At 62.8% G+C, this 27808-nt stretch overlaps 1 protein-coding gene across 1 annotated transcript; it reads right to left on the bottom strand.

Moving 5' to 3' along the window:
* Nucleotides 1-4: 4 nt before the first annotated feature.
* MYO15B (myosin XVB) lies at nt 5-27205 on the bottom strand. The gene is made up of 64 exons (XM_036222193.1): nt 26390-27205; nt 25026-26323; nt 24572-24635; nt 24224-24333; nt 23967-24041; nt 23527-23623; nt 23164-23267; nt 22932-22995; nt 22347-22508; nt 21678-21791; nt 21507-21565; nt 21299-21431; nt 20146-20244; nt 19775-19903; nt 19492-19617; nt 18246-18323; nt 17938-18053; nt 17805-17850; nt 17558-17682; nt 17340-17457; nt 16921-17084; nt 14757-14850; nt 14032-14088; nt 13664-13721; nt 13314-13444; nt 12544-12639; nt 12206-12441; nt 11943-12121; nt 11675-11747; nt 11117-11278; nt 10897-10997; nt 10715-10791; nt 10507-10591; nt 10208-10306; nt 9951-10060; nt 9649-9846; nt 9350-9425; nt 9076-9180; nt 8751-8994; nt 8583-8673; nt 8255-8474; nt 7685-7797; nt 7445-7504; nt 6896-6971; nt 6678-6796; nt 6345-6463; nt 6124-6265; nt 5777-5888; nt 5497-5666; nt 4962-5095; nt 4744-4807; nt 4579-4651; nt 4106-4182; nt 2711-2784; nt 2510-2625; nt 2324-2418; nt 2168-2245; nt 1964-2060; nt 1702-1844; nt 1494-1609; nt 1039-1172; nt 754-887; nt 498-638; nt 5-354 (listed from the first exon to the last, which is right to left on the bottom strand). Exons 1-64 carry the CDS (start codon nt 27203-27205, stop codon nt 295-297), a joined length of 9036 nt encoding a protein of 3011 aa, XP_036078086.1. The 3' UTR covers nt 5-294.
* Between the last annotated feature and the right edge of the window lie 603 nt (nt 27206-27808).

The raw sequence follows: 27808 nt of genomic DNA, 5'->3' as shown, positions 1-27808 counted from the left end.
ACTGGGCCACACCAGAGGCCTGCGCCAGGTTCCTGCAGCTCCCCTAAGCCCACCCTCCAGAATGAGTCCCACCGTTCCCCTTCCAAGTTCATGTCACTCTAGCAGCCGCTGCCTCATGGCCTCCACCTGGGCCAACCAGACTGTGCTGCGGCAGGTCCCAAAAAAGCCAAGCCATGAAGTCCAAACTGAAGTGATCTGACGGCCTCCAAGGGAGACTGTCCACCTGAGACTTGAGTCGGGGCGGGGCGTCTTCCTCCTCCCCGCCCCTCCACTCTTCTTGGGCGTGGCTAGCCACTAGGCAGGAGCGTTGCTGCTGTCCAGCAAGAAGCCGATGGTGTGCTTCAGCTCCTGGGCCTGCCCGGGCGCAGCTGTGTGAGGACGGGGCTCCCCAGCCCACCCCCACCCCCGCACCTGCCCACCCCACCCCTCCAGGCATGCCAGGCCTGGGCGGGGCACTCCCCCACTTCCCAGGGTAGTCAGAGGCCCCGGCCACTCACCTGCGGCAGCTCAAGCCAGATAGTCCGTGGGCTGTCAGCTGAGCCATAGTTGAGCTCCAGGCCGGGGGGCCCTCCTGCCTCCCGGGGGCTCAGCAGGTGGAGCCGATGCAGGTCGCTTAGGGCGATAGTGCAGCACAGTGTCTGGGGGCAGCAGAGACACAGAGCTTGGCCCCCCTCTCAGAGGAGGGGTCAGTGTGGGCGATGAGGAATGGCCCAAGAGTGCCCAGGAACACACTGGGACAGGAGCTCAGCCCACCTGGGAGCCGGGGTCCATGAGGATGAGGCGCTGACGGTTCAGCCCCAGGAAGCTGGGGCCGGGCAGGGGCAGCTGGCTCACTCGAAGCACCACGTAGACAGTGTAGCCAAAGAGAGGCAGCTGGCGCACGGCCTCTGGGGACGGAGAGGTGAGCCAGGAGTCCTGGTCACCGGGGCCCTGGGACAGGGCAGGCGGCAGAGCTTCCCCAGCCCCTGCACCCCTATGCCTTCCCTCCTGTGCCTCCCACCTGCCCCTGCCCCGGCAGCCCCCTTGCCCCAGACCCACCGATAAAGCCGATCTGTGCTTCCTGGGAGCTGCATCCTTGCAGCTGCCTCAGCTCCTGGCCTATCAGGCTCTTTATGGTGGCCATGCTCACCTGCCATTGCAGTGGCTTTGGCAAGTAAGCCAACAGGTCTTGCCTAAGACACAGCAGGTCAGTCAAGGCTGGGCATACAGCAGGTGCTAAGTAAATGAACCAATGGCTACTGTGGGTGAGACTGGGGATCCAGACACACAAGTGAGGCGAGGTCCCTGCCCTTGAGAAGCCGGGGGTGGGGAGGACAGGCGCACACAGCCTCCACTGCTCCAGGCCCATCTGGTTAGAGTACAGTCGAGTGGCCTTGACCTTGGAGGAGGGCTGTGGGGTACTGGGCTGAAGGAGAGGCCCTTGGGGTGGGTGCCTACCTCCGCACCAGGAGGGACAAGAGAAGTGACGGTGTTGGGGCCACGCTCACACTCACTCTGAAGGGGGGTCCTTGTGGGCTCCGCCGAGGAGCTGGAGGGCAGCCAGCCTGGCAACTTGGGCATCTGCCTGGGCGCTGACCAACAGCTTCCCTTGCAGGTAGTCCCGCTGCACCTGGGAGGGCCGGGCAGTGAGGGGGCAGCTATGCCCGAAAGCCCCGCCCGTGGCTGCCCACGTCACTCCTCCTCGCGGGGAGCGGGGCTGACCTGGCCGTAGTGGGTGCTGATGTAGGTGGGGTTGTCAAAGTGCAGCCGGGTCTCCCAGCCGAGCCGCCGGCTGTGCAGGCTCGCATCCTGGTCCACCACGCTGTTGATGTACTCGTGGGGCCGCAGGGGCCGCACCGGATTGCCTGCGCGGGGAGCCCCGGTTCACGGCCACGCCAGCGTGGGGGCCGCCTCGCGCGCGGGCCCCGAGGTGGACCTGGCAGGGAAGCTGCCGCTCTGAATGCAGCCTGGCAAGGTGGCTCACCTTCGCCTTTGACGAGGAAGAGGGCGAATTCCCGCACCTCCTCGGGGTCTGTGACGCCCATCTTCTCGCAGAGCTCCTCCAGCACTTCTGCCGCCACCTGGGCGTGCGGGCAGGGCCATGATGGCAGGAGCTTGGGGGGTCCCCAGCGCTGACGCCCGCAGCCTCCCTGCCTCTTCCCAGCCCCTCTCATGGCGCTGTGCTCACCGTGAAAGTCTGGATTTTGGTCTTGTAATGCACACCCCCGGGCAGATGAATTAGAAGCAGGTAGGACACTTTTCCGTTCTGCCAGGCATATGGTAGAGTCAGCCCACCAGTGGACAGAAGCCCCAGTTCCGCCCACCAAGGGAGCACCCCCAGTACCAGGAAGGCCTTCATTTCACCCGGGTAGGGCAGCCGCTGGCGCCCCCCATATTTGACCGAGCGCTGGAGATGTTCCTGGCTGCTCCGGGCCAGCTCTGCAGGGAGGAGCCAGGCTGAGGTCAGGAGCACCTCCAAACCCCTCCCAAGCAGAGGAGACCCTAACCCGGAAGCCCCTCCCATTGGCACCTTGACCCTGGCCTGAATCCTGCAGAAACTTAGTCAAGTAGGGCATCAGCGTGACGGACGGGGCGAAGAAGCCAGTGAGGAGGCTGAGGAACTTCCAGCCTCGGGCACAGAGTTCCCTGCGGGGCAGAGAGCCTGGGCTCAGGCCGCCAGAGCACAGCAGCGGGCTGCCTGCCGCCCTCGCCAGCAGCCCCCCACACTCACGGCCGGGGGTGTCCTGTGACCTGCTTGATGACCTGGCAGTAAATCTCGTCCCTGAGGTTCTCCTCCCGGCACAGCTGTGGGGGCAGGAAGGGCAGGTGGGCAGGGCAGGGGCAGTGGGGCTGGGCAGAGCTGCCGTGTGATGCAGTGAGGGACGGCGTGGGATCTGAAGTCAGAGAAGTCCTGCTGGGGGCCCGGGGCCAAGGCGCGGTGACAGCCTGTGGTCATCTCTGGGTCTTTGTTTCACTCAGCTTAATTGTATCTGCCCAGCGGGTCACTATAAATCACTGCTGCTAGGCCACGCTCGGCCAGTCTTCCACCTTCCCTGGTCCCTCCGTCTTCGTCATCCCTGCTGGCTCCCCTCGCTCGTCTCCTGGACCGCTAAGGGCTGCAGTGCCCTTGGGCCCCTGTCTGCCCTCTCTCCCCGATGCTCTTAGCTGCTTCCATCTGCTGGTGACCCCGGTGGCTGCCTCCAGCCCAGGCTTCTCCCTTGGACCCTAGGCCCTCCACTCGAAAGTCTGGGCCTTCAGACTTCACGTATCTGAAACTCCTTCACCAGCCGGGACCCGCTTCTCCCTCAGACTGCCTCATCAGAAACGGGCATGGCTCTGGCCAAGGACTTGGCGGCATCCTTGGCCGTTCCCTCACGCTCCACGTGCAGTTCCTTGGAAACCCGCTGTTCCGAGGCTTCTGCTCTCTGCTGCCACCTGTGGGCCTGTGTCAGCACCACCTCTCACCTAGGATCCTTGCAATTAAGTACCTTTTGCCCTCCTGCCTCCCGCATAGCAAGCAACAGCCAGCGCGACCCCAGGAAACATAAGCCTCATCTCTCTGCAAAAACTCTCCAGTGATTTCCTGTCTCTCTTGAAAAAAATCAAAGTCCTGAAAGTAGTGAGCAAAGCCTGCTGCGACCCGGACCCCCAGCGCCCCCCAGGCCGTATTCTCTCTGCCCCCGCCGGCTCTCTGGGCTCAGCCGAGCTGGCCCTGGTGCTGAGGGTCACCCTCTCATCAGGACTGTCACTCCTGCCCCTCTCTACGCCCGTGTGTGCCGCCCCCGGCGCGCACGTGCCTGACTCCCCGGATCTCCGCTCCAGCGTCACCGTGTTGCCAAGCCTTCTGTTCGCGGCCGCCCGCCCCTGCTTCGTCCGCCACAGGACTTTTCACTCCCAGACACGGTTTACTGACCGGCTCCTCCCACTGGGCCGGTAGCTCTGCGGGCCCTTAGCCTGCTGGGCTCACCGCCACGCCCCCAGCGTACAGTAGATGCTCAACGAACACTTCTGGGCGATTTGAATGCATAGTGACCAAGGGAAGGGAGAGCCCATGGAGGCCCAGGAAGGAGGACAGGAAGGCAGCCTCCGGGCGCCCAGCACCTCCCCCGGCTTCCTGCTCGCTTACCTTCAGCAGCTCGTACAGGAGGTCCATCTCGTCCTTGTCCCGGGGCTTCGACTGGTCCCCCATAAACTGCATCAGAGCTGCAGGCGGGGTGAGAAGCATGGGAAGTTGGGCTGGGTACCTGGCCCTGGCTCATACTGTCACCACGCAGGGCCTTCCCCTGCCATCTCATGCCTCGCTCTCAATCTGTGTGTAAGCCAGGCGGGGCGGCAGCCTCGGCCTCACTGATGGGAAACAAGGCTCGGAGAGATTGCGTGGGTGCCTGCAGCCCCACGCAGTGCCCAGTGAGCTGGACCCACCTCCGCCTTCCGGCCAGAAGCCGCACAACCCACAACCCCTCAGGCAGGAGTAGAAGTGGGTGAGGGCTGTGGGGATGTAGGAACCACCACATCCCCTTGGCAACGTCAAGGAGAGAAGGCGACCAGGCGCCTAGGTCCAAGGCACCGCAGACATGGGGACCCAGGATGGCCACTCACTCCGGAAGCTTTCCACAGCCTGCCTGTTCATGTCCTCATCGCTGAGGCTGATGAGTGATTCCTGGATGGGAGCCTGTAGCCAAAGAGGCTGGGCTGTGAGTCTGGGGTCCATGGGGGCCAGAGGGCAGGTCCATGGGCCCGACTCTTCCCCGGCTGTCCCCCTACCTTGGTGTACTGCACCAGGCTGGCCATGGCCTTTTCTGTAGCACCTCCATCTGTCTGGACCAGCCTGAAGGGACAGAGAGGACGGCCCTGCTTGCTCGGTCCTCCTGCCACAACCCAGGCTATGCAGGGCGGGTGCTGGCCTGGCGGCTCTGAGCGGGCAGGCCCGCCTCAGGGAGACTGGGAACAGACAGGCACAGGGGTGGGCCCAGGACACTTACAAGGTCTGGGGCTTCCGGAAGTATTGCAGGGCAAACTCCTGCATGGTGTAGTTGCGGGTGAGAGAGGCCACAGAGAAGGGCAGGCTGGAGGTCTCTGAGTCACTGCGTGCCTGGCTCCGGGAGTAGGCAGGACCCTGGGAGCACAGAGACCTGGTGCCACCGAGCACCCACAGGCCTGTCCAGAGGCCCTGACCCCAGCACCCCCCACCCCTACCTCCGCCCCGAGCAGCTGCAGTGAGCACACCACCAGAAGTCAGGAAAGTCAAGAGCTTTTTATTGCGTATTTTCTATGGCATCACTGAACTAAGTGCCACAAGGGACACACAGGGGGCAGACAGTGCAGCCCCTGCCCGCAGGGAGTTCGCAGTCTTGCTGGGGTGACGAGGCAAGAAATCAGGATTGGGCAGAGGGGCAGCACCAGACCAAGCTCCGCCCACCGAGCGCCAGGGTGGTCCTCGCTGCCCTGGGCCCGCCGAGCCCTTTCCTTCCTCCACTCCTAGTCAGGCCTGGCTTCCACCTCTCCCGTCTTCCTCACCTCCAGCGCGCCGTCCCACTGAGCCGGCCCGGGCTCTCTGCGCTGCGGCTGGCCCTTGTGCCGGCCCGTCCTCGGCTCCGGCGAGAAGGCAAAGTCTGGAGCAGCAGCAGGCTGCACCATGTTGGCAGGGAAGAGTCCGGAACGGCCCCCGGCGGAGCCAAACTGCCAGCCTGGAAGGCATCCGAGGATGGCGCCTCACCCCCTCGGCCCCTCTGCTTGCCAGAGGCTCCGCCACGTGCCGCCTGCCCTGCGTCGGCGCCCTGCCCGCCCTTGGAGATACCTGGCTCCAGATCGGCCATTGGCACCAGCTTGATGAGGTCCCCACGGTGGAAGCTGAGGAGGCTCCCGTCATCAGTGATGTAGCTTCGCAGGGCGACAACGTAGCCAGAGTCCTGCGGCCAGCGGGGTGAGTGGGCCGGTCCTGCCCGCCCCACCCGCTCCCCCCTCCACTGGCCTCTTCTTCACCTGAGCACCCCAGAGTTCCAGGGACCCAGCCCGAACTCCCAGCCCCACCCCAGGCAGCTCGAGGGGACGTGGCTGACAGCCCTGAGACCAAGCAAGGCGGACAGGATGCCATGTGGCATCGGGGGAGACCCCCCACCTGGCCCCCCACTGGCCCACACTTGCCTTCTTGAGCTCACTCAGGAACAGCTCAACCATGGCCTTGATGGCGCTCGCCCGGGCTGTGTGCAGCACCAGCTGCTCGTTCTTAAGTGACAGCTCCAGAGTGGAGCTGCCCCGGCACTCCAAGCCCAGCACCTCAGCAAAACTGTGCACAGGGCGGGGGCGTGAGCCGGGGGCCATCGTGCCGCCCCCCCCCCACACACACACACATAGCCCAGGCTCACCTATATGAGCAGAGAATCTTCAGCTGACTGCGGTAGAAGCTGTGGCCTCGGGTCGCCTTGAGCAGTCTCAGCCCACGGTGGGACACACCCAGCAGCTGCACATCGCTGCCACTCTCGCCCTGCCCAGCAGGGGGGGTCAGAAACAGGCTGCTGGGTCCCCTCCACCATCCGAGATGCCCCAGGGCTGCTCAGGGCCATGGCTGTTCTTTGTCCTTCCACTGGGGCCCACCCCAGCCCCAGCTCTCATCCCTGCTGCAGAAGGCCCAGGCTGAGCACTGGGATCCGGGCTGGGGTGCTGTCATCCCCAGCCCTGCCCCCCCGCCCCCCACTGACCGAGACAGGGAAGATGCGGGAGAAGTAATTGGCCCAGTTGTCCCTGGCCGCCATCACAATGCGCTTCTTGACACTGTCCTCAGTGGTGACGAGCGAGTCCAGGCCCACCTCCAAGTCTCCTGCAGGCAGGAATGGCCCCAGACGGTCCTCGGGCTCCCTCATGGCAGGCCGAGCCCCCAGCGCCCCAGCCCCCTGACCGCAGGGACCCTGGACCCTACCCAGCAGGTCTTTCATTTTGTGCCGCTCGTCCTGGGAGATCCGGATGCAGGAGTCAGCGAAGGTGTCCCTCAGGATCTGGGAGCAGAGCCAGGTGGTCACCACCAGGTCCCGAGGCCAGAGCCCACCGCGGAAGCAGCCATAGGGCGAGAGCCGCTGGGCGCAGGCAGAGCAGGGAGGGGCCCGGGCTCTCCGAGCCTAGGCTTCCAACCACCTGCTGCTCCTTGGTCAGCGGAGACAAGCTCCCCTGAAGAAGCGGGACTTGGGGGAGACCACTGTAGATTTGAGTGACAGGCACCAGCGAGTGAGGGCCTGCGGTGTGGGCGTCTGTACTGGGCGCTGTATACGCCTTAGTTTTAATCCTCGGTATAGACCGATAAAGGTCCTGACTCGTAGGGATGTTGTGAGGACCGCATCAAGGAGGGCAGGGCTAGAAGTGCAGTGAGCGCCCCATGAGTGCCGGCTGTTCCCCTGCCCCTCCGCTGGCAGCGGCGGGGCCCGGGGGCGGGGGCGCTCTGACTGTACATGTCACAGGTGAGCCGGGCTCTTACCTGCTCACAGAGCAGCCTGAGGCTGTAGGGATGGCTGAAGTTCTCCCGGGGGTAGAAAACCTGGAGGAAGGCATGGGGGAGAGAGGGTGGGCCTGGCGCCCCTGCCCACCCCCCTCCCGTCCCATCTCTTCCTCCCAGGCCTGAGGAAGTGGGCAGTGGAGGAGGTGTTTGTACGTGGGCAGTCCCCACGGCCTGCCGCCCGCTCCCCAGCCCGAAGAGAGGTCAGGCTCTCGTGCCCACCTCCTTGCGCAGGAACAGCCTCCAGGGCACACCGGCGTAGGAGAAGCACACGCTGGCCGAGGGCACGAGCAGCTGGGTGCAGATCCCCTGGTCCCCCATGGGCTCCATCCGGCCTGGCAGAGGGAGGGGCCGGGAGCGCCAGGAATGACTGGGGCTCGGGGAGAGAAGACCCCCACCTGCCTGGGGCCCTTCAAGGCCGGGCTCGCTCAGCCGCCGCTGCTCACTCCCACTCGGCCTCATCTCCTGCCTCCGCCTCCTGCCTCAGGCTTTCCCTGCTGTCCCTGACTTTGTGGGCCCTCCCTGACCATGTATGTCATCAAGGCCACTAAATTCCTGGCACAGCTGTCAGGTCTGCATCAAGGACAACGCCCTGTGGACAACAATCTCTCAGGGCCAGGCAGGCCCTAGGGCGCCCCAACCCTTCCCTGGGCAGGAACGCAGAAGCTGGGGCTCTTCACCTACCGCTCCAAAGTCCAGAAGCCCGAGCAGCTGACCTCGGCCATGAGTGCCGAGAGGCTATTGGGAATCCCCCAGGAAAAGCCCACCGCACAGGGCCGTGGCGCTCCTTACCGCAAGGCTCAGCGGAAGGGGTCCCCGGGTCCCCGGGCAGAGGCGGTGGGGGTGCTGGTGGAGATGAAGGTGCCCGGGGAGTTGGTGGCGTCTGGCCAAACAGCTCCCGGAGGGGCCCCTGCTTCTCCCTGATGGAGCTGGAGGTCCCAGACCAAAGTGGGGTCTTGGGTCGAGGGGCCACAGCTGGTGGGGGACCCTTCCCTGGGCTGGCGGATGGTGTCTGTGGAGCACAGAGAACGCACACCGACTGTGTCTAGGCGGAAGGCCCAATTGACCCCTGAGAGCCTCGGGCTCCCTAGCGGAGCGGCTGTGCCCTGACGGGCCTCACCGAGGGGGACAAATGGCCGCCGCTGATCCCCAGCTTAGCCAGAGCCTCGTCCTTAGGGTTGTTCTTCTTCAGGAAAGTCTTGGGGGTGCTCCTGAGAAACAGAAGCGGTCAGAAGCCCACAGGGTGACCTCCTGGGGAGCGGGCAGCGCTGGCCGCGCCCGGGCCCACCTGGACGGCTGCACGGGCTCTGGCACGGGGCCTGGGCGGCTCTGGTACATGCGGATGATGTTTCCGATCTCTCTGCTGGGCTTGTTGTGCACCTTGTCTTCACCCCAGGCCGGCGCCGGCCTGGGGCCATCGCCAGCCCCTGCCTCCTGGGCCGGCTCAGCCTCAGCTTCCCTGGCCGCTTTGGCCCCACCTAGTGTCAGTGGCTTCTTCACTACGGGGGGTGCAGGAGGGGACGGCGCTAGCACTGACCGGGAGGAAAGGACACACGTGAGACCGTGAGCAGAGCAGAACGGCAAGGTGCGGCCCTCCCCCATCTCCCCGCCACCTGCTCTGGGCTCCTCCTCCTCCTGCATCTCCTCCTGCGCCTCCCCTCGGGGGATCTGCACCTTGGCGGGTGGCTTCACCATCTTCACCTTGATCTGCTGTTGTCCTGTAAGTGCCCCGGTGGCCTTGTCTGTCACCCTCCACCGGGCCTGCCCATCAGTGCTCCTGGACAGGCCACGCTGACCCAAGGGAGCAGGGTGCACCCCTCCGTCCCCTCCCAGGCGGGGGTGTTGGCCGAGCCCCTGCGCGAGGCCTGCCACCCCAAGTTCCCTCACCTAACCGCTGGAAATATTCCCGTTTCTGCTGGAAGTCGCTGGGCCACTGGGGCGTGTGTTCCTTCTGTGAGGTCTCCTGCTGTCAGAAACGGGACGTGAGTGGGCAGCCCTGCCAGACAAGTCTCCACCCTCGGAGCCAACCCCTCGTGTCCCGGGAACTGGGAACTGGGGCCCGATGGCATCTTTGCTGCATCTTCCCGCCCCTCCCCTGCCCCCCAGCCCGGGTCTCCCATCCCTGCTGCCCTGGAGCCTGCCTCCCACTCCCGCACCCCGCCCTCTGCCTGGCCGCCACTCCTCACCTCCAGGGAGGCGCCCACTGACTCCAGCTCACGCTCTGGCTCCTCTTGGGGTGCCAGGGCTTTCTTGGGCTTGGGAGAGATGGCTGGAGCTGGGGTCTGGGAGGCTGCTCCAGGGGCCTGGGCTGGGGCCTGGGGCCGGTGCTGCTGCGTCTGCTGCTCCAGAGACAGGGTCATGGCCTGGGCAGTCATCTGCTGGGCCTGGAGGAGCGGGGTGGGGAGGGGAGGACCCCAAGTCAGAGCTAGCCTGACCCTGCTGCAGACCTGCCCCAGCCAGGCAGCCCGGGGGCCCCGCCCTCCCTCACCAGGATCAGCGCCTGCTGGTTGATGAAGTTCTGCTGCTGAGTCGCGAGCAGCCTCGCGTCCACGCTGGGGACCAAAGGCTGTGGCTGTGGCGGCGGCGGCACCATCATGGCTGCGAGTGTGGCAGGAGGGCAGGGCACCTGAGAGCCACGTCCGAGCTCACCGCCCTCTGCCCACTGTGCCCTCCGGGCCCCTGGCAGGACCCTCCCTCCCCCAGACCCGACAGGAGGAGGCACCCAGGGCCCCGGGCCAGTCTCACCTGGCATGGCGGGGACCGCGCCCATGGCCGGCATCATGGGCATGGGTGCAGGCATCATGGCCGGCTGGTACCCAGGCACCTGCATCATCCCTGGGTACACTGAGGAAACAGGGCCCTCCCAGGTCAGTCCCTACCTGGGCCCACAGACTGCCTCCCTCCAGCCCCAGGTAAGGAGAAGAGTATGGGCCACCAGGGCACAGGCTGGAGCTCTGACCCTGAGCCCGGGGTCTTCCCAGCCTATGACTGCCCATGCTGCTGGACCGGGGAGACCCTGGCTGGGTGCTTGGCCCCGCACTCACTCATGGGGTAGCTGCTCTGCTGCATGGGCCCAATGGCGCCCCCTCCCTTCATTCGGCTCCTCAGAGCCCAGCCTTGCTCCAGATCCTGAAGGGACAAAGGCCACAGGTCATGCATGGGGTCAGAGCTAGAGCCCTGGGAGAGATTAAGACAAGCGGCAGAGGCCCCAGTGGGGTAGGGCGGTGTGGGGCGTGTGTGCAGGACACTTACGCTGAGGCCCGGGGAGAGGACCGGCTCGAAGAGGTGGTCCAGGAAGCCATCCAGGTTCCTCGAGGTCCTGGACTCACCTATGGGGCCAGGGGACAGTCGGCGTCATCAGCCTGGGGCGCGGGGCTTCCTGCACCCCTATTTCCAGCATCTGTCAACCTCGGTGTGCCCGCTCCCAGCCTCACCTGTGTGGCTCCCGCTGGGCAGCGGTGGGGCTGGACCTGGAGGGGGACCTGGGGGCAGCGAGGGGGCCTGGACGCCAGGGGCCGGGGGGATATCCTCAGCTCTGCAGGAGACAGAGGCCACACTAAGCCGGTACCTTGGCTGGGGGTGGGGGGACGGGTCACCTACAACAGGATAGGGACAGGAGGAGGCTGGGGACAGGGGTGCTGGGGTGGCACCTACAAGCTCTGGGGAGCAATGGGGTAGCTGTGGGGACCAGCTGGGTCCCCCAGGTCCTCTGTCTGGCCGATCAGGTCCAGCACGAAGTCGCAGCCGGCCAGGTCCTGCCAGGAGTCCTCCGAATGCAGCGACACGGACCAGCCACGGGGGGGCCCCTCCAGGCCTCTGGGGGGACAGGGGTGTGCAGCAGGGGAGTGGTCAGCCAAGCAGATGACCGTCCCCAAAGGGCAAGGGGGAAGGGGACAGGAACCTGAGTGACAAAACCAGTTTTGCTCAGACGGCTTTCCTTACTTGCATCTAACAACCCTCTACGCATCAGCTCTGACGCTCACACTCACATGTTTACCTGTTTAATTAGGCACAGTCCCCAGTCTGGAATGTCCCGTCTGGACCCTGCCCACTCGCCCCCACCCCTGCAGGGAGTAGGCTTTGGTCCCGGGCCTGCAGGAGCAGCTGCAGGTGCCCGGTGGAGGAGTGGGCTGGGATGGCGAGGAGGACTCGGGAGGAGGCCGGGACAATGGTCAGTGTTGGCCACACTCTCCCCACCCGAGGCCCCCGTACCTGCTCCACAGAATCCACCCTGCAAATTGTTCCCCCGTGGTCCAGGACTCTACCTCGGCGGAGAAGCGTTCCTCTGTGGGGAGGAGGGGTGGGAGCCAAGAGTGAGGGACAGGAGGGTCCACCCTGACAGGAAGGGGCTGTTGTCCCCATGCGGGTTGCAAAAGCAGGACAGAAGGAAGATCAGGGTCACGGGGGCTGAGGCAGGAAGCAGGTGCCGGAGGGGTCGGGGGCAGGGCTCGGGGAGGCCTGGTCAGGAGGCGGGCATCACCATTGAAAGTGAAGACGTCCAGCGCCATCCGGCCCCGCCGCCATCCGGCCGTCCACTCCAGCTGGGTGGGCGGGTGGGCCCGTATGGCCCCCGGGGCCAGCTGTGTCTGCTCTAGGGCCCCCAGAAGCTTGTGCTGGCACAGCGCTGCCATGCCCGTGGGCGCCTGGTCGGACACAAATCTGCGGGGACAGCGCAGGGTTGCGGTGGGGGCGGGACGGCCCGCTGGCCCCACCCACGGGGCCTCCGCCCGCCACGCCCCGTACTTGAGCAGCGGCTTCTGCAGGGTGGGGAGAGGGGGGAAGGCGCTGAGCAGCACGGCCATGAGGGCCCAACCGCGCTGGCTCTGCTGCGCGTCGGGGTTGCGCCAGAGCTGGGCCACCAGCTGGCTGAAGAGCTCGTCCCGCAGCCCCGGCTGGCGCTGCCCCTGCTTCGCCAGGTACGTGCCCATCGTCTGCTCCTGCCAGGCCAGCAGGGACCCGTCTCCCAGGAGCCGCAGCAACTGCAGACACAAAACGAGGTGAGAGCAGGACATTCGGGGCTCCCGTGGTCCCAGCCGGCACGCAGGAGCCAGGGTCCAGCCGCTCCCGGATGTGCCACTCACCACCTTGTTGACATCCAGGGCAAGCTGAGGGTTCCCACCCTCCAGCCGGGTCAGGGGCTTGGCCAGCAGCTGCCCAGGGCTGGGCAGGGATGGCTCCTGCAAGGAAGGAGGGTGGCATGGCGTCTGAGCAGGGGCCGGGCTGTGCCGCCCTGCTGGAGATGGTCCCAGGGGAGCCCCTGGGCGCACCACCCTGGGAGAGAGAGAGAGACTGGCGAGGAAAACCGTCTTGAAAATGCAGCTTAACTGGTCATTCTAATTAGAAAATTAATGCCCGGGCATGCAGAACACTCAGAAAACATGGGAAAGGATAAAGAACAAAAGCCACCGCTAACATCCCACCACCGGAGACAACCACGGTCAGCGTTTCAGCCTCTCTTCCTAGTTCTACTTTCTCTGCACAGATACCGACATCACCACCCTCCGCCGCTGTTTTGAACAAAACTTGGGGTCACGTTCTACGGGCAGTTTTGATTCCTGTTTTTGTACCCAGTACAGAGCCTGGACAGTGTCCCTGGTCGTTATACAACATGACTTCAACAGCAGGGCAATGCCACAGGCTTGGCATCACAGATCTGAGTAACACTAGAAAGTGAGTCATTTAGGTTCAACGTATATTTTCCGAGCAATGCAGCTGCATCCACAGCCCCCATGACCGGAGAGGGAGGAAGGCGGGGGAAGACGGAGGGAGAGACAGCTTCGACCTGGCAGGGGCTAACATCGGGGGCACTGTGGGAGTCACCCGGGAAGAGCGGAAGCCGGGGGATGCCAACCTGGAAGCCGCTGGAAATGAAGCTGGAGAAGGGGAACTGGTCAATATCAGGCGGGAGGGTCAGGCTGGTCTGGGCGGTAACTTCTGGGGGCAAGGCCTCCGTGATCCTCTGGACCAGGGTGTGCTGATGGCCTGGGGGCGGCACCGAGAGGCAGCCCGGAAATGCCCAGGTTAGGCGCCTGGCTCTGGTCCTGCCTCCAGCCCTCACCATCGGCCCGCAGCCCCATGCAGAGGGAGCAGAGCAGTGAGCGCAGGCGGAGCCCAGAGCATCGGAGGCAGGGACCACAGGGCCGTCACAGTAGAGGGACTGGGGGAGGGGTCGTGGCAAGAGTGACGCCAGTCAAGACTCACCTTCTGCTGCCCTCAGCATGACGACCAGCTCGGCGGGGATCTCCAGACGCCCCAGCTCCTGCCAGGGAGGAGCAATGGACCAGATACCAAAGGAAGGACGCAGGCACCCAGTCCCTCCTCGCCCCTGGTCTGTAAACTTCATCTCCAAAGATCGAGGATTCTGACCCCGGACACTCACATAAACAGGGTCTCGGGAGCCCTCTGAGGGAAACCAAGGGATCCCAGGCTTCTTCTCAGGGGGCGCAACAGATGCCCCTGAGGGACAAGACCCAGGCCGGCACCCCTGGGACCCCGTGCTCCCTCTCGAGCTGTGCCAAGTTTAGCAGGTTCATAACCCAGTGACACCTTCTAGCTTCCAGGCCACCTACCATACTTGACGTGTTCTTGGAGGCCCTGCCGCCGTGCCAGCCACGCCAGTGCCCAAGCTGTCAGGGGAGACCCAGGAACTGCTGATGCCCCGTTGAGGAGCCACCGCTAGCTCCTGGCAGCTCCTCCCCAGCTCCACAGTTCAGCTGCCCCCTCCTGCGCCCTGGAGGTCCTGGCACTGGCAGACCAACAAGCACAGACCCAGAGGGGCCAGCTGCCTGTCCCCGGTCCTCTGGAGCCTTCGCTGGCCTCGGCGCTGTGGGCGTCACTGCCAGCATGCCGGGAAGAGGGTAGGAAGACAGGAAGGAGTGGTCCCAGGAGACAAAGTCCAGCCAGGGAGGGGCCGGAGAGGGGGGCAGTCTGTGGGCACTGACCTTTGAGCTGCCTTATGGCCCTCAAATATGAGTCATCGGGTAAGAGATGGGAGCAGGTGGGCCCCACGGGAGGGCTGGAGGGGATGGGAAGACACCTTAGGCAGGGAGAGGGGAGGTTGCCTGGGGGACCAGCAGGGATGAAGGGAGGCAATGACTTCCCAGAGGCCCCAGCCTACCCAGGCCAGGCAGACGGAAGTGGGAAGAGCTCAATCAGCAATGGTCTCGGGAGGCCTCGACCTCCTGTGGTTGGGCGAGGGGGGTGGACGCTGTCGGAGCTCGGCCGGCATGGTCAGCGAGATGTCCGGCTTCTACCCTGCGCTGTCCAGTGTAGCAGCCCCAGCCAAAGGCCTCACCTGCAGTTTCCGCCGTCGCCAGAGCAGGGGCCGGGTCACCAGCAGGATGGTGTTCAGCTGTGCCAGAGCTGCCCGCCGCTGGAGGTATCGCTTCCTGGAGGCAGTGAAAGGGAGTGAGTGGGGAGGAGTTCAAACTCACACCCAGTATCTGGATCCTCAGAGCCAAGACAGGAATGTGAACACCAACCCCAGGCCAGCAAAGTCCCCTGGCGCTTAAGCAAAACAACTTGTAAAGGGCAGGACACTTTGAAAGACAGGGCACTGGAGAAGCCGTTTAGCATAGAGGGTTATGTTCTCAAAATCTGGAGCTGACTGCCCAGGATCATTCTCATCCTATTGAGTCAGGGTGGTCTTAGATAAGTTACTTTACCTCTCTTGGTTTTAGTTTCATCATCTGTCAAAGTGAGAATTTTTGTAATGTCCAGCCCATCATAAGATTAGATGAATTAAGAGACGTAAGTGTTTAGAATAGTCTGGCATATTATTAAGAAGCCAAACTTCTAAAAAGGACATTACTGAAAATCTAATAGGAAATCCTGGAAGAGACAACGTTCAAATAAAATGCCTTTGAGAATTTTCCGGATATAAGAAAGACCAGATTTCTCAGCAGGATAAACATTTACACATTTAAAAATAAATCTACACCTTTCGTGCATCAAAGGACATCATCCTTTGTGAAAAGACAGTGAAAAAATGACCCAGAGAATGGGAAGCCACCTGCAAATCACATATTTGGTAAGGGTTTAATATCCAGAACATATAAGGAAGTCCTAAACTCAACAACAAAAAAACAAATAACCCAATTAAAAAGCAGGCGCGGACTTGAATAGACGGTTCTTCAAAGATATGCAGAAGCAGCACATGAAAAGATGCTTGAAGTTCGTTAATCCTTAGGAAAATGCAAATCGAATCCACGTGAGATGCAGCTCTCCACCCACAAGGACGGCCAGAATTTAAAAAGTGGAAAAAAAGTATTGGCAAGGATGTAGAGAAATTGGAACCCTCATGCATGGCTGGTGCGGCCGCTGTGGAAGACAGTTTGGCGGTTCCTCGAAAAGCTAAACATAGAGTCGCCGTAGGACCCAGCGAGTCCGCTCCTCATATAGACCCAAAAGAACTGGAACAGAGACTCGAACAGATACTCGCGCACCCGTGTGCACAGCGGCATTCTTCACAAAAACCGAAAGGTGGAAACAACCCAAACGTCCACCAACAGACACACGGAGAAACGAAATGTGGTCCAGCCACACAACGGAAGAGTATTCGGCCCCCCCAAAACAAAGAAAGTTCTGGTACATGTTATGGTGTGGATTAGCCTTGCAAACACAATGCTTAGTGCAATAAGCTAGACTTAAAAAAGAAAATTTTTAATGAGCTGACTTAACATGAAGCATCTCGGATAGGCAAATTCACGGTGACAGAAAGTAAATTAGATAGAGGTTCCCAGAGGCTGGAGGGGAAGGAGTGGGAATTATTGCTTAGTGTGGACGGAGTTTTTGTTGGGGACGAAACATCTTGGAAATAGTGGTGATGGGGGCCCCTCTCCGCAGGCTCCCCTGGGGTCCATGGTACGGCCCTCGCTTGTTCTCGGAGCTTTAACGACCACCTTGGGGCTGACTGGTGCTGGCTCACTGTCTGCCTCTGACTCTCCAGCTAGCCTGGGGGGCACCATCTCTGCCTTCATCCGGGGGTCACCAGAGTCTGGCCCAGGGTAGATAGAGAAGGTCAATCGACAGCTGTTGGATGGATAAGTGAAGACAGGCCGTGAAGGGTGCCCGGGATTTAACTAGGTGAGAAGAGAGAAGGAAGTGAACTAGGACCAGGAGGTCCAAAGAGCCTGGAGTGTAAAAGTCTGGCCAACCTCAGAGGCTGGAGAGGTCGGCAGGGCCGCACACAACGGAATTCATACTTTTAAAAGATCGTTCTTGTTGCAGAGTGAAGGATACACTAGGCTAGAAAAGAGAACACTCAGGGAATCAAGACTGCAGATTTGTGGGGCCTCGACCAATAATGAGCTTCCCGTGACTGGGGGTATTCAAGCAGACTGCATGGGTATGGGCAGAGATGTTCTCGAGGGGAGCAGGCAAACCTGTCTTGAGACTTATGTCTCCCTGTCCCTGCCCGACCACCGCGTGAGGCCCATGGCCTCGTCCGCCCTGCAGACCTGGCCTGGAGCCCCCGCACACGGGCCTGCATCCGTGGCAGGAGGCGGAGGCGCTGGCGGGAGATGCGGGTGCGGAGGCCGCGGTGCAGGGTGAGCAGCGCCTGGGAACGGTGCTGCGCCCGGTGCTGCTCCAGCTGCTGCCAGCCCGTCTCCTGTAGCAGGATCTGGGGGCAGAGGCGTGGACCAGAGGCAGGCCAGGTGTGGGTGCCAGGGGCTGGGGCCCACCTTGCTTTTCTCCTGAGGCCTCAGCCTCCTTCCTTCCAGCTAAACAACAATCTATTCTCCTGGGGTGCCCGGACACCTGCCACCCAGACCCGCTCCATCTCCCCAGCACCCAGAAGGACCACCAGATCCTGAGTTTGTCCCAGAATGCTCCTCTCCCTTTCCAGCTGGGCCTGCCCCTCTGCACACACACCCACCTGGGTAGCTCCAAGGTGACAAAGGGGCGACTCAGCCCCCAGCACCTGGCTCAGGATGGCACCACACCTCTCCCGGTCAGAGAGCTCTCCCTGCCCCTCTCTCCCCAGGGTCCGAAATCTGCTCCAAGGACGGAGTTAAGGTTGGAACAAGCAGAGTGTAAACCTCTTTCCGCACCTGAGACGCGTGGGCCCTTGGCTGCCCCCTTGCGGAGCCCCACCTGGCCAGGAAGGCCTGGAAGGGGACGCGCACCGGGAAGTTGGCACTGCGCGCACACACGGCCTCTAGGATGCCTGCCTGGCGCAGCTGCTCCGCCACGTGCCCCACGTCGAAGAGGCCCGGAAGCTGTGGCCGTGGGACAGAGCAACGGGCATGGGCGTCAGGGGGCTTAAAGCTATGTGGAAAGCAGGACAGAGCGGGCTGGGCAGCAGCAGCGGGCTCTGGGGCAGGGAGCTGGGGGAGCTCACCTTTCCGGGGTTGGGGCTGAGGCAGTGGATGAAGTAGACATGGCTCCTGATGGGTGGAAGGGGGAGATTACTTGAGTACAGATCTGCCCGCATCTGACTCCCTGCCCTCAGGTGTAAGGGGCATTGTTCTCACCTGCCCAGCCTGGCTAGGAGGTCCCCCAGGGACTGCTGGAAGCGAGAGGCCAATGTGGGTTTGTCTCTCCCGCCCCCGGCCTCGGGCTCTGCGTCCCGGAATAGGCTGCCCACCAGCTGTGGAGAGAGAGGGGGGACTTGGCCATAGTCCCGCCTGCCCCCTGCCCCCAGAGAGCCAGGGCGTGCCAGCCCACGGTCCAAGGTGCCAGGGGCTCGAGGACACTTGAGCAAGAGTGTTCGGGCAAGAAGGGCAGATTGGGGGTACAGAGTGTGGCAGAGTAGGGACCTGGGAAGGACGGGCAGGGGCACCTGGAGCTGGCTCTGTGCAAGCATTTCCACCACAGCCGGGTCCAGGTGGTCACGGTTTCTGTTTAAAAACTTGTGAACCTGCAAGAGACAATGTGAGGAGTTGGGGTGGGGGTGGGGGGCAGGGGGAGGAGCCAAGGTGGGGAGGTGGGGTGTCGGGGCTGATGCCTTTGTCAAATAGTCCAGCCTCTCCCCTCTGAGTTAAAAGGCTACCTTTGTCTCTAACCAGTGGTGCTGGGAAAACTGGAAATCCACATGCGAAAGCATGAAGCTGGACTCTTATCTCACACCATATATAAAAATTAACCCAAAACGACTGGATCAAAGGCCTGAAGTATAAGGCCCGAAACTATAAAATGCTTTTGCTTTTCAATATTTTATTGGCTGTTCTCATGCATTTTTTTCCCAGATGATACTTCAGAATAATTTCATCAAAATCTATTCCTCCTCCTCTGGAATTGTATGACTTTTCTAGATCGGTTGAGAAAAAATGAACAATATTAGGGCTCCCCAACATGAATGGGGTTCGCCTCTCCATTTTAAGTCTTCTTTTGTGACCTTCAATATAGTTTCACAGTTTTCTTCATTCGGTCTTCTTGTGTTTCTTCTAATTTCTTTTGATGTGATTTTTTTTGGAGGTATAATTGACATATACTCCTTTTGTTTCTTATTTGGGTAACTTCTGGGTAGTTTGTAATTTTAATTCTATAACCAGAGCACATCACCTCCTCCAGGAAGCCTTACATGACTTGCCCCACCTCAAATCAGTCCTTCAGTCCTACTCTTTACACTAGGCCCCTCCCCTCAGTGCCTCTCCTCCTGGGTAGGTGTGCAGTCGCTGTGAAACTCAGAAGTGGGAAAGGAGAGTCCCTTCAGTGAGCACTTAGTGTGTGGCAGGCGCAGGTGCCCGCCTGGCCATTTAATCCTCATGACAATCTGTAGGACAGATTCCCACTCCCATTTCAAGGAGAAGGAAAGGGAGGCCCAGCGGGAGAGCAGACTGCCCGAGGCTATCAGAGCCAGGCCCCATGCAGATGCTCTGCCCTTCTTGGTCTGAAGGGCCCCAAGGCCTCCATTGTCCCCAACCTCCAACGCCAGCCCAGAACTGGGTGTGGCCAAGGGCCCAGGTAGGGGCAGATGGCCAAGCCTTGCAAGGAGCTTCTCCTCACCCATTCCTGTCACCTGTCAGGTGACTCAGCTCCCAGAGGAAACGCCAGGGTCACATTGCCTCACTGATTCACCCTAATACCTGGTAGGTGACTGTCCCCGCGTAATGTTGCACGGTGAAGATAGGAAGGGGCAGCTGGGGCTTGGTGTAGCACGGGTGATCGCTGTGGTGATAGTGGCACTTCTGGAGGAACGTGTGGTCTGTGGCCTGATAAGAGACAGGCTTCCTCAGGCCCGTGCTGCAGGTGCCTGTGCTACCTGGGCACGCTGCCTTCCCCAGCTGTGCCGAGGGGCCGCGGGCAGGGCCTCTGGACCCCGATACTTTGTTGCTCCCCGGCTCCTTCTCCCCATTACTGGCGGCTCACCTGGGACAGCCATGTCTGGGCATCCAAAATACTCAGGAGGCTGTGGGGCTGGTCTACCAGGAGGCCCAGGCAGGACTCCCTCGGAGGCTGGGCGATGGGCACCCAGGGCAGCAGCTCCCGCCGACACTCCTGGGAACAGCCGGCATTTGGCTGTTTAGGGAGCCCACCACATGTGCGGGGATCCTCATCTGAGCCAGAGCAGGGATGGCTCTCCCATTGTACAGATAAGTAAACTGAGGCTCGGAAGGACTGAGGCGGTCCATAGCAAGTGGGCTTTGGGGCGGAGCTCTCGGTTCAGTGCCCGCCCTTTACCAGGGATGGCCTCTGTTCCGGGGGACAGCTGGGTGTCCTCCTGCTCGTCCATGCCTCACCTCCTCCTCCTGAGCAAGCAGCATCTGGATGGAGAGGAGCTGCAGGCGCTCGCTGGCAAGGTTGTTGCACAGTTGCTCCAGGCCATTCACCCTCAGTGCCTGGGGGCATGTGGGCAGTGAGGTGGGCACCCACATAAGGCTGGGGCACAGGGCAGGTGTCGAGGGCCGGCACCTAGGCACAGTGCCCTTCATCTGCCTCCCACGGGGGCTGCCCGAATTCTCTCCAGCACTCGGGAGGGGTGGTGCTCCAGGGCTGATGCCGCAGCCTACGGGGTCAAGTGCAGAGGCCCTGGCACAGCATGCGGGCTGCCTCAGCCCTGCCCAGCCCGGTAGGCCTCCCTCTAGGATCTCTGCCCTCTGCCCTCAGCACGACTGCGAGTGTTCAGGCCTCCAGTCACAGCCATCCTGTGGTCTGGAAGCCTCCTTTCCCTGCGACCCAGCTTTCTGGCTATCGAAATCCCACGTCCTCATAAGCAGGGCTTCAGGCTGCCACCTCTGAGGAGCCTTCTGGCATTCCTCCTGCAGGGAGTACAGGCTCCTTCCTCGGCTCCCCCCGCAGAGTAAGCCCAGCGGAGTCCCCACTTTCTGTAGCTTACACAGAGTTTCGAGTCGCTCTAAAGCACACGCGAGAGCACATGTGAGGACACACATTTGCCACTTCATCCCCCTCCTTAGAGAGGGGCTGGTCACCAAGGACACACTGGAGTGCAGGAGAGGTCAGGGGGCAGCGAGCTGTGCCCCCCAGCCCCCTCCTCCCTGCCCTGAGGAGGCGGGGTCCTCTGGAAAGGGACAAAGAGCTTATGCAAAGTTAGGGCAACGTGGGGGACTCTCCCTCTTCCCACCCTTCTTGGAGTATGGCAGGGGAGGCTGCGGGCCAACCCATCCTAGGGCCTGTCTTCCACTGGCTTAGAGGCTCCTGGGAGGCTCTGCAAGGCCAAGCAGGACAGAACTCCCCAGAGGTGAGGTCAGGAGGGGACAGAGCAGGGCAGAATAGCCACTCCTACGAATTCGCAGCTGTGGGATGGACCATGACAGAGCCAGGAGGGCAAATAGTTCACGAGTGCCCCCTACTGGACAGCTGGAGCTGCTGGGTCCCCAGACATAATCAGGATGAGGTGGGCGCCCAGTCCTGGGCCCCGCCCCAAGAAATGACCTCAAAGCCGTAGACGTCCACAACGGCGACGGCGTCCATGCTGCCTCCCTCCCCAGGCGGTGCCAGCTGCAAGTTGGTTCTCATCAGAAGCCAGGTAAAGAGCCGTGAGTACAGGGCCTTGGCCAGGGCGTCCCTGTGGATGTGGTGAGTGAGCCGTGTGCAGCGGAGTGCCAGGTGGGGCGGCAGCCCCCTCCTGCCCCAGGACCACCTGGCATCAATGGCGCCTTCCACAGGCAGGGATCTCGAGGCCCGGCCATAGGGTGTCTCCTGGAAGGCAGAGATGAGCACGTGGTAAGTCACACCCAATGCTCACAGGGCACCCGGCAAGCCTTCGGGTGGCCAGGTTGGGCTTGTGCCTCCCCAGGACCCTTGAGCTCACCGTGACCCTTCTGGTGACAGCCCCCTCCAGGTGCTCGGGTGGCACCCGCAGCAGCCGTGCCGCCATGTGGATCTCGGCCCAGCTGGACACAGCAGCCACCTCCTGGGACTCCCTCTGGACAGAGGAGGGAGGGGCGGCGAGAGCTCTGCCTGGGGAATGGCCTCAGCGCACAGGGCAGGGGCCGGGCCTCGCTTTGCCCGACACGCTGCCCTGACACCGAAGGCACAGAGATCCGGGCAGGTAGGAGCCGGCTCCGGAGTCCGCAGGCCCTGAATTGGGTCCTGGCCGACTTGGCCGGCACTGACGAGAGTCTTTTCTCTCTGAGCCTCCACAGTCTTACTATTAAAAGGGAAGCAACACCCCTTAGGTCTCAGTGGCATCGCGAGAACCAAATTAGTGAGCCGCACAGCATCACGTACGTAACGGCTGCCCGGTTCATGCCACGTGTGCTTTCTAGGGGTGGCAGTTTTGTGAAACAGGCATCGAGATGGGTGCAGGACACCTGGGGCCCAGTTTTCTCGTGTATACGATGGGGGTCTGCCTGCTTCCCAGGGCAGCCATGAGGCTCTGAGGGTGGCCCAGCGCTTTGCAGTCAGCCACATGCAAGTGTTTGGCGTTATGACGGCTGCCCTGATCATGCAAACAAGCCATGCACTCAGGGGAGCTCACCTCTGATGAGGAGAAGCAGATGTTGCCCAGGTGCAGGGTGGTGGCCAGCAAGGCCCAGACTGCGGTCAACTCCTCGGGGCACAAGCCCAGTGCTTGCAGGGCCTTCACCAGTCCTGCGAAGTCCTGGGCATCCTCCTTGCCTGGGAGCCTGCAGGCCCGGCCCTGCAGAACAGAGCAGGGCTGAGGAGCAGGGCCTGGCCACCCACGGCTTCTCTCTATTCTGGCTCCTCTGCAGACACCTGGGCCAAGACCGTTCCCCGCGCAAGGCCCCTGCATAAGGCCTTGCCCCCACCTGGTTGAGGTAGTAGTAGGTCTCGGGTTCCTGCAGGGAGAGCTGCTCCCGTTCCACAGGGTCCAGCCCTGCCAGCAGCTCGTAAAAAATGTGGAAGCTCCGCTCAGCCTGGGCCTTGGAGGGGAAGGACTGGCTTAGGAGGGGGCGGGGGCCTGGTCCTCTGTCCCAGGGCAGCAAGGACAAGTCCTAAGGAAGGCTTAAAGACCACGGTGCATCCCCACCCCTCGATAGTGGCCCTTCCCTTTTTCCCACTCTGGGAGCCGGCAAGGGGTGAGCAGCAGGGTGGGTCTTACCTGAAATACCACCCTCGAGGTCTCAAGCAGATAATGCGACACAGAAGCTCCCACGATGACCCCGCTGTGGGCACAGGACACTGGGTGGGGGTGCCCCGGGTGCATGCAACACAGGGACCCCATTCCCAATGGGACCCACCATGGGCTGGACCCAAGGGCAGCAGCCGCAGGTTCCCAGTAAGGGGAGCTGACCGTGGGTGCCCCTGCGCCCACCTGGACCCCCATCACTCACTGCTGCAGGTAGAGGCATGAGACCTGGCCGAAGCGGCTGGCGTTGGCATTGAGGACTGTCTTGGCGTGGCCGAAGCTGCCGAGCAGGGGCAGGACGTCATCCAGCTGGATGGGGGAAGGCCATTCGAGTATCCCCAGGAGCAGCAGTGGTGCCCGCTGATCAGCACCCCAGCTGAAGACACTGTGTGCCTGGGGACTAGGCGGGTCCGTGGAAGGCCAGCCCACCCCACTCCACCCTCCCCTGACCACAGCAGGCAGTGCCCGGGGTAAGTCAAAGGAGAAACCAGAGGCCTGAGACCACACTCCTGGCCCAAAGGAGGAAGGTTCCTCCTAGATCCCTGGAGAATGGCCGGCCACCCCTCACCTGACATCCTCCGCCCCTGGTCGGCTCCTGTGCCAGGCTGTGTAAGAACCGCACCATCTTTTTGGCAGCTTCTGTCTTCCCTGAGCCACTGTGCCCACTGCAGGAGGGAGGGGCTGGTAGGGTCTCCAGGAAGAGGTACATAGGATGACCCCATGGACCCCGGAACCGGGAAGTGATACTCCCCCTAGAGGAGACCCTCAGAAATGTAGAAAGATAGACCCTGGGCATAGAGTCCAAACAGAAAAAAGTGCCTCCTTCAAGGGCCCATGTGGTGACTTCAGCCAGGAACACAACCCTTAGGAAGTCCAGAGCCGCCGCCCAGCCGTGGAGCAGACCAGCAGTTCCACATGCAGGACTCGGGTTCCCCCTCCACCTACCCGCCCCTTCCCGGCCCGCAGTGTGGCCTCCGGGTTTAGTCAAACAGGGCAGCCACCACTCACCCGAGGAGGATGCATGTTCCCTGCTCAGTGCTCTGAGACAGGCTATAGGCTGATGCCACGATGGCAAAGAGGTGTCTGGGGAAAGAGGGTGGGGCAGATGAGGGGGCTGCCAGGGAGGGGCACCTGGGCCCTCCTAGGCGGAGGCAGGACATGCCCAAGTCCCTAAGACCTCAGACTGTGGGACATGCTAGGGCTTAGCTGCCCAGGGTGGGGGTGGAGGGGGGTGAGCAAAGGGTCGGTGGGGCAAAGTCACTTACGGGGTCGTGTTGGGGGCCTTCCTGGGGTAGTAGCTGGCCATGACCTCAGGTGAGAAGAGAGGCAGGTCCCGGTGGGGGTTCAGAGCGAGCAGAAGGGGCCCCCCAAAGGTCTGGGGAAGAAAGCCGAAGCTCCCACCAGAGCATGGATGGGCCAGGAGATGCAAGAGGAATGGGGGTCTGCCGGTCCCCGGCCCAACCCCCGGCCCTGCCTCTGCCGGTTCCCAGAGAGGGCTCAGCAGCCAGCCCAGGAAGGAGAAGAAAGGAGAAGCTCTAGGGGTGCCGGATGACCCTCTGATCCCAGGGGAAAGTGAGTCCCAGCCCACTCTCCCCTCCTGGGTCCCCCCATACGTAGATTCGGCCCAGGTGAAACCTCTTCTTGAGGCACAGCAGCACGGAGCTGTCACACACCAGTCTGTGGGGACAGCAGGGTGGAGGAGCAGAAAGTTAGGTGAGGGGGGGGTCCTAGGTTAGCGCTGCCCCTGGCTGCTGAGACACTTGGGGCAAGTCATGTGCCCTCTCTGAGCCCCGACCGTAACACAGAAGCCCGCTGCTAAGTAAGTTACCTCCCCGGAAGGAGCTACAAGCAGGACATGGCCACTGACCCAGAGCGAAGCTTCGTGCCAGTTAGAGAAGGAAGCCCCAGGCAGGGCCACCTGATTTTCACCCCTCACCTGTCTGCCCCTTCCGGCCAGCAACATTTAGGGAGGCGAAATCCCCTCTACGATTTATAAGAAGGGAACAGAGTGCGATACGAGGAACCATCTGACTCAGGGGTGGTGGATTTGGATCCGCGCCCACTCACCGCAGCCTAGCCAGGTCCTCGGTGTCTTCCAGAACGTCCCCAAGGCTCCTGCCCTCGGCACCGGGAAAGGACGGCACCTCCAGGCCTGGCCCAAGGCTCAGCTCCAGGTCCCTCTCTAGCGCCGCCTCGGCCTCATCCTCTGGCTCCCACCGCTCCCTCTGGCACCCGCAGGGGCTCTGGCTCCTCTCCAAGGTGAGTCGGGGCAGCAGCATGTGGGTGCCAAGCTCAGAGTCCTCACGGGTGTCCGAGCCCTGCGCCCAGTGAGCTGGAGCCTCGGCTTCCAATGTCTCGGGCTCTGCTTCGCTGCTGCATCTGCTCTCGTCGAGTGGGGGCTCGTCGGGGGGATTCGGGGCCAGGAGAGAGCCGCGGCGAGGCTGGGCCCCCCCTTCTCCACTTGTCCCGAGACCTTCACTGTCCCTTGAGGCCCCTGCATAAGGCCAAATGCGGTCCTCCCCCACGGGGACATCAGCAGACGCCTCCTCTGAGCTCCGGCTGCTCGCCGCCCTCCCCACCTTGTGGATCCTGGGGAGCACGACCGCGAACTTGGGATCTGGAGTGAGGTCCCCGTCCTCAGAAGGGTCGTCGCGGACTGGGCTCTTCGCAGCCTGCGAGGAGCTCGAGCTGCAGCCAGGGGGAGCCCTCGGCCGTCCTCCCAGCCCCGCAACGCCCGCCAGGCGCAGCGCCAGACGGCGCCTCAGTCTAGGTCCGCGACCCCGCGTCTCTCCAGCCCGCGGCCCCGCCCCCTGCCCCTCGCCCGCCCGCGGCCCCGCCCCCCGCCCCTCGCCCGCCCGCGGCCCCGCCCCCCGCCCCTCTCCAGCCCGCGGCCCCGCCCCCCGCCCCTCGCCCGCCCGCGGCCCCGCCCCCCGCCCCTCGCCCGCCCGCGGCCCCGCCCCCCGCCCGTCGCCCGCCGGCGACTGGAGCCGACGCCACAGCCACCGGAGGAGGTTCAGGGCCTGCGCCGCGCGCACGAACCGCTCTTTGAGGTCGGCGCGGCGGGGACCCGGGGCCTGGGGAGTGGGGCCTGGTGGGGGCCTCGCGCAGAGCCTGTGGAGCGCCACGAGGGCGCCCAGCGGCGCTGGGTCTCCAGGCCCGTCTGCCCCTCCAGCGCCGGCTTCGCTCTCGCTGGTCGCTGCTTGCACCTGGCCCACCACCTTCCCAACCTCGCGGCGCCGAGTCCGAGTCCGGGCGGTCGAGGCCTTGGCTCCGCTCTGCTCGGCGCCTCCAGGCCCCGCCTCCCGCTGCACCTCCTTGTCACTCGTGTCCTGGGCTGGTGTGGGGTCCTGCGAAGCTCGCGAGCTCTGGAGGACGCACGTGCGGTTGCCCTCAAGAGGGCTGGAGGCCGTGGCTTTTCTGTCCAGCCTAGCCTCTTCGGCCTCCTTGCCCCTGCTCGCCAATCCTGGGGCCGCCCGTGGGCCCCGTCCAGGCCCGGGCTCCTCCGGACCCGATTCCGTGTCTGCCCCAGAATCCTCGGTCGCTCCCTGGGTCCCTGTCTCCGACGACCCTTCCAGGCTCCGGGGACCTGCGGGGGGCTCGTCTGTGCTCTGGCCATCACTGCTCAGGAGCTCGCCTTGCTCCAGACCTGACTCCGACCCAGTGTGGCTGCCTCCCGAGCCCGTGTCCTTTTGCCCCGAATGGGGCCGCAGTTCTGGATCCCCGCCGCTCTGGCTGCCGCTCTCCTGAGCCTCGTGGGCTTCACTGTCCAGGCAAAAGGTACCCGGGTCTCCGCCGGACGTGTCCCCATCGAGGGTCAGAGCTGAGGGTGCCTGCCCTTTTCCTCTCCTCTTGAGGCGGCCGCGCTTGCCTGTCCTCCCTTCTCCTGGGCGGAGACTTTCTTCTTTCTGTTGCCCCGCGCGGCTGTCCCCCGGATGACGGCTATTAGGCTCACATCCCCGACGCCTCTCACTTCCTTGTCTTCCCTGGGTGGGTGGAGGCCCAGCCCCTGGCCGTCTGCCACCGCTGTTCCTCTCTCCCTTGGGCTTCCGGTGGCCACCTGAGGTCCCCTGGCCTCCCATGGTGGCGGGCTCTAATTCCGATCTTGCTCCCTGGGCCTTACTTTGGCCTTGTTGGGGTTCCCCGCTGGGCAAGCCTTCTGCGCTGACTGACCGGGACTCCTGCTCTCCGGAGGCCAGCTTCTTGGGTCCCTCCAGGCACTGGGGCGCTTTGCCCTTTCTCCCACCCATGGCGGGTGCAGTGAAGAGGGGCTTCCCCACCCCTTCCTCCTCCCCTGTTCCCCAGGATGTGGCTGTCCACAGCCTCCCTTGGCCCTGAGCGGCACACCACCGCGGCTCTGCTCTGCCGGGTCTACAGTCTCCCTCTACCCCTACGTCTCCAGCCTTACTCACAAGCATCAATAATGCAGGTGGCGTGGGTCCTGATCCCCTCGGCCAACAATGGAGTGGAGGCCGCCCAGGAAAGAGGAGACACTGCAGCTGAAGACAAAGGCCTGGGACAGGACGACAGTGCAGGGGGAGTTGCTGCCAGCCAGGCCAGCCTGGCCCTGTGCCAAAGAGGGCCGGGTTCAGGGTCCCCTCACTGCTCACCTACCAGGGGGCGAGCAGTGTGGAGAGAACCTGGCTGTGCTCTCCCCCTAGTCCTAGGGGTTCCAGGGGGCACCCACCCTCCTCCCTTAGCCCCTGGATTGCTCCAAGAGGTGGGGGCACATGAGTTTTGTTCGTTTCTTTTTGTTGTTATTGTTGTTTTAGATTGTGAAACAGAATTTAAAGAGAACAGTGTTAAACTTAAATGTATACCTCCAACTGGTCAACCTGACACCCGGGAGAGCG

This window comes from Rousettus aegyptiacus, unplaced genomic scaffold (genome assembly GCF_014176215.1).
Source record: "Rousettus aegyptiacus isolate mRouAeg1 unplaced genomic scaffold, mRouAeg1.p scaffold_m13_p_6, whole genome shotgun sequence".
NCBI lineage: Eukaryota > Metazoa > Chordata > Mammalia > Chiroptera > Pteropodidae > Rousettus > Rousettus aegyptiacus.
The sequence above is the reverse complement of the archived record's forward strand: the minus strand, read 5'-3'. Positions and strand labels throughout refer to the sequence as shown.